Source organism: Jaculus jaculus, chromosome 9 (assembly GCF_020740685.1).
Source record: "Jaculus jaculus isolate mJacJac1 chromosome 9, mJacJac1.mat.Y.cur, whole genome shotgun sequence".
NCBI lineage: Eukaryota > Metazoa > Chordata > Mammalia > Rodentia > Dipodidae > Jaculus > Jaculus jaculus.
In genome coordinates, this window is record NC_059110.1 from 100,273,668 (window position 1) to 100,287,160 (window position 13,493).

General features: G+C 46.8%; 1 protein-coding gene across 3 annotated transcripts in view; it reads right to left on the reverse strand.

Annotated features, from left to right (window-relative positions):
* The window catches only part of Msi2 (musashi RNA binding protein 2), a 417,788-nt gene extending 404,573 nt beyond the window's left edge, over window positions 1–13,215 (reverse strand). For all 3 annotated transcript variants that reach the window (XM_045158238.1, XM_045158237.1, XM_045158236.1), the window contains exons 1-5: window positions 13,150–13,215; window positions 12,759–12,799; window positions 12,308–12,389; window positions 11,490–11,574; window positions 7,437–7,478 (exon numbers count right to left, since the gene is read on the reverse strand). In XM_045158238.1, coding sequence (XP_045014173.1) covers window positions 7,437–7,478; window positions 11,490–11,574; window positions 12,308–12,389; window positions 12,759–12,799; window positions 13,150–13,211 — 312 coding nt within the window. In that variant the 5' untranslated portion in view covers window positions 13,212–13,215. The remainder of the gene's footprint in view (window positions 1–7,436; window positions 7,479–11,489; window positions 11,575–12,307; window positions 12,390–12,758; window positions 12,800–13,149) is intronic.
* Window positions 13,216–13,493: the final 278 nt, after the last annotated feature.

Sequence of the window (13,493 nt, forward strand, 5' to 3'; positions counted from 1 at the left end):
TTTAGAAAAAAGAAAGTGCCTTTAATCATGGAGCCATCTTCCCAAGCCCTATTTTTTTATATACTTGTGTCCCTAAGAGTTAGTGCTCAGTACAGGTCATAAGGCGTAAACTCAGGTACCATAAAGTGCCTAATACAGACCTTAGTGCTGAGCAGAAAACTTGGTAAATAATGTTTTTTTGTTTTTGTTTTTCAAGTTAGGGTCTCACTCTACCCCAGGCTGACCTGGAATTTACTGTGTAGTCTCAGGGTGGCCTCGAACTCTTGGCGATCCTATCTCAGCCTCCTGAGTGCTGGCATTAAAGGCGTGCGTCACCACGCCCGGCAGTAAATAATTATTAAACTACTGAACGTGGCAAGTGCATGTTTCAGTAAAGAGATGGTCACCTCCCGTCCCTATCAGCATTCTAACTGTCTGACCACATGGAGTGCACGCTCCTGTTTGCTCTGTGCTTATGAGTGAAGGCTCTGTGAGGCCAGCGGCTTTACCCTCCCCTTCCTTCTACCCCAGAACTTGTAGTGGTTGGTACACTCTCGGGGCTCATTAACATTGCATGCATAAACGAGGGAAGGAGGGAATGCCTTGCACAGTTCTAGTGGCTGTAAGTGCTCAGCAAGCTTCTGCTAGTTTACTCCTGTTGGAAGAGCCATAATCAAAACCCAAGTGAGGCACTGGGAATCCAGAGAAAGAACCAAGCCACAAGCCGTTTCATTTTAGTCACAGACAGACAACATATGTGATGGGGTCCGTAACAATCGGGCTGTCTAGCGATGAAGGCGCTGTGTTCATCTGAGAGAGCCAGCGCTCTGTGCCTGCAGTGTCCCTCAGCGAGGCGTCAGTGCGTGACACGGGACCAGGCTTCCAGGATACAGGGATGGCTTAAAAGGGGCCTTGAAGAAAGGCCTGTGGTATGGGCCAGGGAGATGGCAGGCATGGAGAGACTAGCATTCTCCAGATGCCTCAGTTTCAGGGCCAGGCAAGCTAGGAGCGATAGGAGATAGGCTGGGAAGAGACCTTCGCCCAGACCCTGAAGGAGCTAACACCTGAGGCTAACACATTTACACTGTTCTGGCGTAGCAGGAAGCTTGGGAGTGCTTTCTCCCTGCAAAAGGAAGGGTACGTATGGTGGGAGCAATGAGAAAAGATTACATGAGCTCGTGTTAAATGCCCCAAATCCAGTGAGAAATGGGAGAAGAAGAACTGTATATCCTTGATGTCTTCTTGGAGTTTTGGCTGAAGAAACCTCCAGGTTTGAAAATCTAGAATAAGACACAAAACATGCACACTGCCTCAAGAGTCCCCAAAGATGGTCATCTGGGTCCCAGGAGGTTGTGTCCTCCTCCTCTCTGCCTGCTACATTGGTGGTGGTGGGGCCACCCATCTGCCAAAGGCCATCTGACATGGACCTCAGGAGCTTCAGCATCCTAGCAGACTGACCTTAACAACAGAATCGCAGCCTGGAAGGACAGGCACCATCCAGGGAGAGGACGTTTGTAGGGCATGGCGCCCCTCCCCCTCGAGCTGACACCTGCTACAGATTTGGAACGCAGGAAGGAGCCGTGATCTCCGACAAGCAAGAAGCTAAGCCACTAATCCTCCAAGGTCCTTGCTGGTGTGGAGAAGGGCTGCAGACACACCACCACATCCTCGCAGGCCTGAGAAGACTCACCAGAAGGTCGCTTCACTGGGGCTGCCGAGGTGACAGCTGCAGACCAGCCGACACGGCAAGATGCTGGAGTGACCCGACCTGCCACAGCAAGGGGAGGCCAGATGCCGGAATCTCACCCTTCGCCCTTGAGAAGCTGCCAAGAAACCACTGCCCCGGAACAGGCGGTGTGTGTGGAAACGCGTGGGCTGCCACTGCACCCATCTGGATGCGTGCTTCACAGAGAACCTTCCAGAGTCCTGAAGCCACATCAGAGGACAAGATGGGAACAGGGAAAGCAAGCTTTTAACTCAAACTCTCCAGAACTTATCTGTTGTGGTGACCTGAAGCAATCAACAGAACGTAACTGGCCATCAACTGCTCCCTGTGAGGAAAAATGGTGGGAGCCTGGGAATGCATATCAGTGGTAGAGAACGTGTATAAGGTCTATGGCCATACCACTCTGAACACGCCTGATCTTGTCTGATCTCAGAAGCTAGGCAGGGTCAGGCCTGGTTAGTACCTGGAAGGGACACCTTTCACAGGATCTGGGAAGCCCTGTGTTCCATCCCCAATACCACAAAAGAGGCAGGAGGGGAGGAGTCAGGGCAATGGCTCAGTCAGTAAAGTGCTGACTGTGCAAGCATGAGAACCTACATTCGGATCTCCAGCATCCACAAAAATGCTGGGCCAACACGGTAGCCTGCCTGTCATTCCAGAGCACATGAAGTAAAGAGGATCCAAGGGCAAACTGGCTAGACAGAGTGGCCAAATTAGCAAGCTCTAAATTCAAGTGAAAGAACCTTGTCCCAATAAATAAATGAGTAGGGATTAAAGAAAACATCCAGCATCAACCGTTGGTCTCCACATGCACATACTGTGTCACCACACACATGCACACATGCGCCTACGCATAGATGCCATGGGAAAAAATAATTCCATAATGACAATACCCTGAGGCACGTGCTGGGGTGACTTGTCTTTATACTGCTTGCAGCACACAACTTTTCATTAATCTTCAAAACTGCTCCCCAGGGTGGGTTACTAGCATTCTATTTTTACAGAGGAGAAAACTGAGGCTTGGAGAGACTTTAAATGATGTGCCCATGTTCGCCCAGCTATCACTTAGGGCAACTGGAAAAGGAATGAAGAAACGACAGCGCTTGATAAGCCGCTAAGATTCTGGCCTTTAAAACTGAAGGGGACACAATAAACAGGCCCATCAATCAGGACAACACATGGCCCTACTGCCATGTGCAGCATTTATGATTTTATGCGAGTGTGATGCTGCTGTTTTTTATGTATCAGCTGGAGAGAAATTTAATCTGAATAAAAGAAATAAAACTTGAAGGAAACGGCAACTGGAAGTTGTGGAGAATGTGTTCTTACACCCAAGGATAATTAGGGCAGATGGTGAGTTACGCCCAGACTCCACTCTTGCCCGCAGATGCTAAGGAGTCTCTTGGTTCCTTCATAAAAGAAAAAGAAGCTACAGGCTGGAACAAAACTCTCCCAGGCAGCTGACACTTCAGCCCAAAGGAGACAAAAGAAAGGACAGGGCATGATTGATCCCCATCAGCCTCGTGACTGCAATGGCTTCAAATTAAGTCATCTTTTTTTCAAGAGTAGCAAGACCATTTTAATTTTTAAAAAGACAGGGGTGGGGGGTAGAATCTTCTTACATATTTAACAAAATGAAATAATCATCTGAGGAATAGGAAGACACAGAAAGAACCTATCTTCTCCTGATCAAAATGTACTTCATTAATTAATGGCCACTGGTCTCCACAGAGTTGTCCCTGGACTTGCTCAAAATGCCCTATTACACCCCTCTGGGAATGTGAACATGCGCATGGCAGACGGGTGCATTGCAGTACTCCACACCCTGCCTTGGGTCACTCATTAAAATTCTGGACAAAATAAGTTTTTATTTATAGGAGACATTAAAGACTATTTTGACAGAACTCCTATGAAATCCATTCTTCGCTGCTATAAGATTTTCCTTCTGAAGTTACAATTTCTTTCCACTAGCCTTGTTTTAACACCTCCACGGACTATTTCTCTGGCGAGTGTCAGCAAGGAGGGACGGGCAGTAAGCAGAAAAATGAGTTTTAACTGAAACACAAGCTGACATGTCATTTACAAGCTCCTCACGCAGTCCTTGTGGAAAGGTATGCCCTGTCACCGTGACCCCAACAGAGACCCGCAGAACTTTTATGGAAGGGAGATAAACAAAACATAAACAGGGTCTACGCTCCTGGCAGCCGGCAGCGGTTCCCAACAGTAACTTCAGTCTGCAGCCCTGACGACCAGGCTCAGTTCTGTTGGAAAATAACCACCGACCAGGAAGGTCCTTTCCCTACCCTGGCTCCTTCCCAACCATGACACACCTCAACAACTCCTGCCTCCCTGGCTTCAGCAACCCCAGAGCCATATGAAAGGATGCCCCAAGGGGCCAGATGGAGACTACAGGACAGTGTCACACAACTGGATGACATCACAGAGGAGGAGAATCACCAGGAGCCAAGAACCCAAAACTTCACAGTCCAGAGACTCCGCCTATGGCTCTGCTCCTCACGCTCTGCTGACTGTTACTGAGTCTTGTGCCTACCCTGAAGCGGTACCCCACAGGACCTCTTCTCTGGTCAAAGGTCCAGGTCAAGAGGCAGGCTGGCTGACTGGGTTTCTTACACCACTTTTCAACCCATCAATGCCAGTTTTCTCTTCTATATAATGGAGACAATACTAGTATTCATCTTCTAGGGCTGATATGAGGACGTATCAAGTCTCCACAATCGTAACTGAGGTGCACATTTGATTATTATTATTACTTGAACTCTCACAAGATCCATATGGCCCCTAACAAAAGTAAAGGGCCTGGAGAAGATGGCTCAGTAGGTAAGTGTGCATCCTGCCTAAGATGAGGGCCTGAAGGGACCCAAGTTCGATCCCCCAAACCTATGTAAACAAATGGATATGACCACATACATCTGTAATCCCAGTCCTGTGTGGAGCAGAGACAAGAGAACTGTGGCAGCTCTGTACAGCAGCAAGCTTTGGAATCACAAACTCCATCTCAAGGCTCAATGGAAGGGTACATGCAATGTTCTCTGCCTCCCCTCATGCATGGGGTTTGTGCACACATGCACATACAACATACCACACATACTAAACACACACAGAAACAGAATGAAAGAAAGAAAAAGATCGACAGTAAAGAAGCAGAATAATCAAGAGTTTGAGGCCAGACTGGTCTTATAAAAGTTAAGTTCCAGGCCAGCCTGGGCTACATGGCAAAACATCAAAATGGTAAATAAAAAATAAAATAGTAGATAACACTGATACAGCATTACTATACACCAAGTCTTTTTTTTTTTTTTTTAAGTATGTTACCTTTATTTCATCTGTAGGAAACTCTCTGAGAAGAAAACACTGGGTTTTGGGAAAGTTTTGCAATTCTCCCAAGTTCAAGATACCTAACAAACCAGGTAATAGAGCTTGCAAACCACCAACCCAATGCTGATGAAACAGTAATAATAATAATAATGAGTTGTGAGGCCCTGCCTCAGAGACAGCTGCTGTCATTGCTCACATGTTACAGAAACTAAGATAAACTTGGGATTCTGACAGATATAAGAAGTGATATATGTCATAAGAAAACAGGATGCTGGGGGCTGGAGAGATCTTAGCAGTTAAGGCGCTTGCCTGCAAAGCAATGTAAGGACACATGTTCAACTTTCCAGGTCCCACATAAGCCAGACACACAAAGTGACACAGGGATGCATGGGTGCACAAGGGGGCTGTATGTGTCTGGAATTTGACTGCAGAGCTGAAGGCCCTGGCACACCAGTTTTCTCTCTCAAACACACGTTAAAAAAAAAAAGAAAATAGGATATATTATTAAATCCCTTTCTTTCAAAGAACCATGTCTCAACTGGTTTGATGTTCACATATATCTAAAAGTCTGATAATTCACCTACAAATATCCCAGGCTTGCGTTGGGAACAGGGGTGAAAGGGGAATATGTACATATGCTTGGACAAGTTTGAGAAACAGTCTATCTTGCTTTCAAGTTGAATGTCTCGCTAAAAAACCAATGACACAGTTCATTAACGTGAAATATTGCCTTCCTAGTTTTTTTTGAAAATAGGAGGAGTAAACATGAGGTAGGGGAAGCAGGTCAAACCCACAGTTGAACCCAGTCAGGGATTTTTCCAGTTTCCCTGTAGGGAAATCTGATCCAAGTTCTTAGTGATCAAATGACTAACCTGGAAATTTGAAGATTCACACTTATGGAAGAAATAGCAATTCTTCCAACCCCAGGAAATACTGCTGATTCTGAAAAAGACTTCTGAAATGTGAAGGATCACACAGTTTGAAGAGCAACTAAAATAGTTCAGACATTCCCAAAGTTTGTGTCATGTCAAAGAATCTAGCCTCTTTAGCCTATTAATTCCTATTGTCTGCTTAAGCATTAGAAACAAAAATTTAAAAAAGCCTTAAGAAAACCTATCACTCTGTTTACTTAGCAATTTTGGTTCCTTCTTTTAAAAGGGAAAGAAAAAGATTCACTTGTTCATTCATTTGGCCAGTTCCAAACTTGATATTCTCAAAATAGCATCCACAGTAGCCCCAACCTTTTCTTTACGCTGTGCAAAAACCCTTTTCTCCTTTACACAATTAGAAGACTACAGTGTGAAAAAGTATACTTAAAGAAAATGAATTTTTAAGAGTTACAACACGTTTTCTTTGTGTCCCATAATCCCCCTGCTAATCCCCCATTGCCCTAAGAGTGACAAGGACATGGGAAACAGAAAAGTGCAGTGGAGCCGGGTGTGGTGGCGCACGCCTTTAATCCCAGCACTTGGGAGGCAGAGGTAGGAGGATCACTGTGAGTTTGAGGCCACCCTGAGACTCCATAGTGAATTCCAGGTCAGCCTGGACCAGAATGAGACCCTACCTCAAAAAAACAAACAAAAAAAAGTGCAGTGGAAAAAATGAAAAATAATATTAAATATTAAATATTAAATTTAGCCCAGCTAAAACGGAGTAACATGAGCAAGAGCCCCTAAGCCCCTCTGACTGAACGCAGGCTGTGTGCACCTGGGTTATCCCAGCCACCCTGGCAGGCTCAGGGAAAGCAGTATTGACTATATGTACTTCACAAAACTCCAGTGTTGTCTTAGTCCTTCACACAAACCTTACTGTGCCACTCCTAGGGGGCCACACAGTTCCAGAACTCCTGCACCCCAACCCCAACTCTCACACTCGTAAGCTGCAATGTCAGTTTCAAGTGGCCCCAGCTCCTCCCCGGACCTGCAGGGAAACATCCCGGCCTCCTCCCCCAGATCTACAGTTTTAAGGGCCTATGAAGTTGGATGGGATTATTATTTTTTGTAAGAAAGGACAAGCTGTTTATTAAAATTCTACTCTTCTCCAAAAACCGCCGAGTTGTAAAGCCTCAAAGGAGAGCCCTCCACAGAGAGGCATAAGGAAATGTCAACTTTTCCTGATAGGATCTCGGCAATGCTTTCAAAAGAAACAGGGCACTGGCAGGATGCTGCAGGAGGCGCCCCGCCCTCCCAGAAAGAGCCCGGCTGCCCCTCTCCCCAGGGCGGTACCCAGAGCCCCCATCAGGACGGCCAGCATGGAGGCCAGGGGTGAGCTCCCAGAACCGGGCAGAGCGACTTTCACCGCCCTAGCTGACACCCCAGGGCACGACGAACACCAGGTCCGGGCAGCTTCCTGCCACCGCTCTGGCCAAAACTTGAAATCCTGACATCGTACTTACCTTGGGTTGCGCACGACGAGGAAATGCAACTTTGGGGTCAATCTGGGGAAAGAAAATAGAAAAGTAGAAGTCAGTGGAGTTGTTTGAAGTGAGGGAAAAAATGTACATATATGATCCATCACCTAGTTATTAATCACTCATTTCTCAGGCTTACAGCAGCTTTGAGTAACTTCTCAGGCAATTTGAAAACTCCTTTAATTTCCACCTCCACTGCCGCCACCCTCCCCCACATGGAACTCCTGTAGCTGCCCGTTCTGAAACGCCCCATCCTACAGTTCACTGTGTGAAACTGTAACAAATCTCGTGAGCTCTTTTATGGTGGTTGTTTTTATTTATTTTATTTTTCCATGAACTCTTATTTAGGCAATGGCTTCGCTTCCATAGACACTGAATATTAAATGGTTCCTGTAGCTAATTTGCCATGAATTGTGAGCAAAAAAGATGAATGTAATAATCATAACTTCAAAATTAAATATCCCTTAACACTAGGTAACTGGATGATATCTCTTTGTAACAGGAGGGGAAAGACATTTCAGAAATTTTAAAAATCAAGCCAGGAGTGGTGGCACATGCCTTTAATCCCAGCACTTGAGAGGCAGAGGATTGCCATGAGTTCGAGACCACCCTGAGACTACATAGTTAATTCCAGGTCAGCCTGAGCTAGAGTGAGACCTTGAAAATAAAAATAAAAATAAAAAAATTTTATTCAACATCCAAAAATTCAACACCCCCCTCCCCACCGCCCATTACCCAGAAATGCTATGCTTGACTCAAGTCATTTATTTAACAAAATTTAGTTACCAAGGTATAGCAAAAAGATCAGGGGCATCCATGGCTCACACCTATAAACCCCAGCAGTGTGGAGGCTGGGGCAGAAGGACCACTATGGGTCTGAGGCCAGATTGGGCTGCAGAGCCGAGTTCAGGACAACCTGGGCTATACTGAGTAAGACCTTGTCTTCAAAAAAAAAAAAAAAAAAATCATTTGCTCTGTGGTTATAGCTCAAAAGAAAGCAAGCAGGTGTCAAAAACTATGGGGCCTGACTTGGCTCTTTTAAAAATACATATAATCAAAAAAATAAAATACATGAGCTAGATCGACCTGGATTAAAAAAAAAAAAAAAAGCCCAATGGTAAAACTCCATGAGCAACCTGAAGTCCATCGTGGGGAGCACTAAAGAAGACACTAAAGACACGGAGTCTAATGCAACAACTGGGGTACTCCTTCACCCCACTTCCACTCCAGTACAAAAACATCCTCCACTCCAAACCAGTGCCTGCTTTGTGGAGCACGTAAGTCCCACTCTGCAACAAGCTTTACAGCTCTGAACAATTTCCACAGAAGCACTTGAATCTAAAAGGCCGATGTGAAGAGAGAGAGAGAGAAAAAAAAGTTATTACAGAGACAAAAAGAGGAATAAAAAAAAATCCTATTGCTGGTTTTCATTAAATTTCTAAATGTCACAAATCGTTGAGTAAAATTCAATGTGGAGGACGGAGTGAATATTGCTACCAGTTATTTATGAGAGATTTGACTTTCATATTAAAATATTTCCCTTAAAAAATAAGTCTGAACCTTGTTTGTGGTGCTTCTATGAGAGAAAAAAAAAAAAAAAAACAGTATTTGGGAAAAAGTGCAGGAGATGAGAAAGAATGATAACCCTTCGGTTGCTTCCCTAAGGTCCCAGCCGGTAAGACACACAAAGGCTTATCACTTTTTTATTAAGGCGGTTTAAAGACCTAATAAAAAGCCTGCATCGTGCTTTCTACCTCTAAGTACCACCTGAGAAATGAGAGATTATTTTTCAAAAAATAAAATAGACAAAAATATTGGATCTAGGAAACTACTCTTTCGTAAAGATTAACGTTACTGCACCTACAGGTGTGCCCAGCTCTGACTAGAGCTTGTCTACAAGAGAGATACAACAGGTGTGGATTTTCCATTCTGTCACCCAAACTAAGACAGATGCCTGCCTTTGTGCAAAAAAAATAAATAAATAAATAAAATAAAAAAATAAAAAGAGAGAGAGAGAGAGAAAGGAACTCCCAAAGATTGGAGTTTAGCTGACCAACACACAGGTGCAAGGAGAAATCACCTTGTTTTGTGAGGTAAAAGGTGAGGGGCGTGTGGAAGGAGGGTCCACAAAGAAAATAAGACTCAAAAAAAACCCTCTAAAATTACAAAACTAAAAGCCAATTCAGAACTGCATTGTGTGTGGTGACATCAGCATGTTACACCCAGATCAGAGTTTTCCCCTGTGCAAAGTTTGCACTCCGAGAACTCAGACAGGAGAGGAGACGGGTCAAGGCAAGATGGCAAATCCCAACCTTTTGCACATCCCTGTTAACTAGTTTTTGTTTTTAAATAAATACAAAGAAAAAAGAAAACTAGCAAAAATTAAAACATTAGTTAGTTAAGTACAGATCTACGTTCTGGCTCTACAAATCCTCTAGGAAACACTAAGGTACTATTTTGGACATGAATAGCCGTTACCTAAACAAAGCTTTTAAGGTAACAGTAAACAAGATCCTGGTTTCCATGCCAATAAACCAACTGCTTCTGCCTCCTGCACTGGACGTTGAAACAAAGTCAAAAGCTAGGTTATACTAAGTAATAACTAAGTAATCACGACCCAAACATGTCCACGCACCAGGAGGGAGGGAAGAGTCTGAGGCAGGGCTCCGTATACTGAGGGGCCTGACCCACCAGCACCCACAGAAACCAAATTCCAATCCTCCCACCCAGGTGAAAAAGTCGTCCCAGATTTGCTTTGAAATGTTTTTCCTCTTTAACCCTACTGGCTTTTTGACATACCTAGCTGAGAAGTCAAAGAGGAAAAATACATATACATTCTTTAGACATCCCTAAATCCCTCTAAAAATGATTATTCCTAAAACTAAATGATCTAAAAGTCACACGGGCTGGGCTGCAGGCTATGACAAGCCCAGGAGAATTAATAAAGTAACCAAGTGTGTGAGGTCTTCCTTTGAGGGGTGAGGGTAATACCTGACCTCTTTGATCATGAAAAGGGGGTGAGTTTGTAAAATCGATTGGAGTGCACTAAAGGTGGCCAGGTTTTTTATTCTCTTCCGGTCAATGTTAAGGCAAAAGGGCTCCGAAGAGCTGACTAAAGCACCAGTTCACAATGGGCAGCTGGAACCAGAACCCCACCCCCTGCCTCACCCAAGAGAATCCATGGCTACATCCCAGTGTCACCCTGCGGTGCCTGCTTTAGGCAGAGGACATTATGGTAGACACACAGGGAAGGGAGGAGAGGCAGGAAGCCAGCCCAGGGCTTGGATACTCCCTGGCCACCCCATCATTACATTTATTATTCCAGACTGGCACTCTTTCTTCCCTTCCTCTCTGATCTCCGCCTAACGACTTTCCCCTCTCTACTCTGAATTTTAAAAACTTCTAATGCTGTAAAAATACCCACACTCAAATGAAGGGATCTAAGAAAAAGAAAAAAAATAGGATAAAAATCACTTTGAAACCCAAGGCCTTAATCAGCCTTCAATTTCACACCATCTGGAGTCACCCACTGGACGCCCCAAATGGCCTTGGTCAGCACCTCCTTTCCCCTTTTCTCAAACCACAGTCCCAAGTGTCCCAAGAGAAACCTGTTGCCGGGACCTAAGAAGAGCGCCCTCTTGTATCCCCCCCCCTCAGCCCACCCAGGCTCCCTGGGGCTGAGCCAATTCCCAGTACCACAGTTGGTAAGGCAGGCCGTGCTGGGCTGACAAAGAAAGTTCCATTTGCTCTCCGGTGGAGTTTTTCTGCAAGGTCCCTTGGCTGGGTGGCTGGCCTCTCCTGGGAGCAGACCCCCTCCCCAGCCTGAGCTGCAGGACAGGCTCAGGGTTGTAAAGAAAACCCCCACACCAGCCACCGCAGCAAACTTCTGAGCCAAGTCCCAGGCTCGGTTTTAAAAGTAGCCACTTCTATTCTAGCACAGAAGCAAAAGAAGGCGCTGTCCCTTTAAACAGGACTGTCAATGCCCAGACCGTTACTGAAAGGGGAAAACAACAACAACAGCAAAAAAAGGCAACCTACCGTCTTGGAATCTAACTCATGATGGGGCTGACCTAATACTTTATCTACACTTGCTGGGTCTGCGAACGTGACGAACCCGAAGCCTCTGAAAAGAGACAAAGAGGGAGGGAGAAAAAAAAAAAAGAAAAAAGAAAATGTGACACTATTGAAAGCAACAAGGAGTGAGAGACCTCACGCAGAATGGGGAGCTAAAGTTGCTTCCCATGCACCCCCCCTCCCAACCCCACTCCCTGCATCCATTCCCCTCTGGCCTACAGCTCTCTACCTTGCAAGGAAAAAAAAAAGCACCAAGGTTAATGGGGGAAGTGGGACGGGGGCAGGGCGGCTGGAGGTAAGTTGAAAGATGCCGGGTGCCTCCACTCACACCGCCTCAGTTTCCTCTCACTCTTCCCTTTCTTACAGCTTTGTTGTATTCCGATGCAAACTGGGCACTTCGAAGAGATCCACCCACCTCCCAAAGAGGGGGACTTCAGAGTTTGGGGGAGCTGGGAATGTGAGGATATATTGAAAAAAAAAAAAACTATGGGGAAAGTGAATGAAAGCGGAACGTCATTTTAAACAAGAGAAAAGGAAGCGACAGGAAAATTATTTCAAACGGAGAGAGATGGGCGTCTCTGAATCCAGAGTTCAGCCCTAATTAACAATAGCCTTTGGGGTGATGGAGGGGGAGCGACGTTCCAGCCTGGCCACCAAGCGCCCGAGCCCCATTCTAAATCCGCTTAGCTACTTCCGAAGACACCTCCAAAAATAAAACTAAAACTTTGTTCTAAAATAAAAGACTCTCAAAAAAAAAAAAAAATCAGAAGGGAATGTTTTACCTGGAGCGTTTCGTAGTGGGATCTCTCATGACCATACATTCTCTAATTTCTCCAAATTTGCTAAAATAGTCTCTAAGGCTATCTGTAGAGAGAGAGAAAGAGAGAGAGATGGGGGAAGAGAGAGAAGGTGTGGAGAGAGGGGGGGGAAGCAATGCAAATTTTGATCAAGGACAAAAACCAAAAGTAGTTTTATGTTGTTATTCTGTTTTGTTTTTGCATGTTTTTTTTTTGTACACGCGGGGGACATTCGGCCACAGAGGTCGCATAGAGGGCTCGGAAAGGATTTGCTATTTTAAAAAATAATAATAATAATAATAATAACCTTGCACAGGAGAAGTGGGGAGTCAATGGCTGGGGTGTGGGGGGGGTAAGACTCGTACACCGGGATAACAAAGAGTAATAAAGAAGCCAAGAAGGGGGGGACCCAGGCGTCCCCCCCTCCCTCCCTTACCTGGTGAGGTCTGCCAGCTTAGTCCACCGATAAACATTTTACTGGAGGGAGAAAACATAACAGAAGTGAGCACCGATGTCAGATCGGCCATTTTGACGTGTAACTTACAAAAGCTAAAAGGAAAGCTGGGGGGGAGCGGGCGGGCGGGCGCGAGCCGGGAGGTGGGGTGGGGGGAGGCGAAGGTGCGGGCGGATGGTCACCCCAAGGTGTGTGAGTTCCCGGGGGTGCGGCGGGGGGAGAGGCGCGGGGGGCTCGGGGGGAGGGGAGGGAGGGAGGGGGCGCGGGGATGCCGGGGCTCCGCGCACCGCCGTCCCCCGCCACTGGCCAAGGAGAGAAGCGAAGCCGGCGGCGGCGGCGGCGGCGGCGCGGTGGGCAGCGGCTGGAAACTTACCCGGGGTCGTGCTGGGAGTCGTTGGCGCTGCCCGAGGTGCCTTGGCTCCCATTTGCCTCCATAGCGGAGCCCCCCCGCCCCCCCACCCCCGACACACCGAGCCCCACAGCGAAGCGGAGCGGAGCGGCGGCCGGCTCCGAGCCCCAGATCTCCGGCTCCCTCCTCCCCCGCCGCCGCCGCCGCCGCCGCCGCCGCCTCCGCCGCCTCCTCCTCCTGCCCCCGCCCGCCCGCCCGCCCGCCCGGCTCCTCCGAATCTCCGCGAGCGCCGAGCCGGGCCAAGCGGCGAGAGCCCGTCACACGTGGGCTCGGCTGAGCTCAGCCCCGCCGCCTCGCACACACCCCCC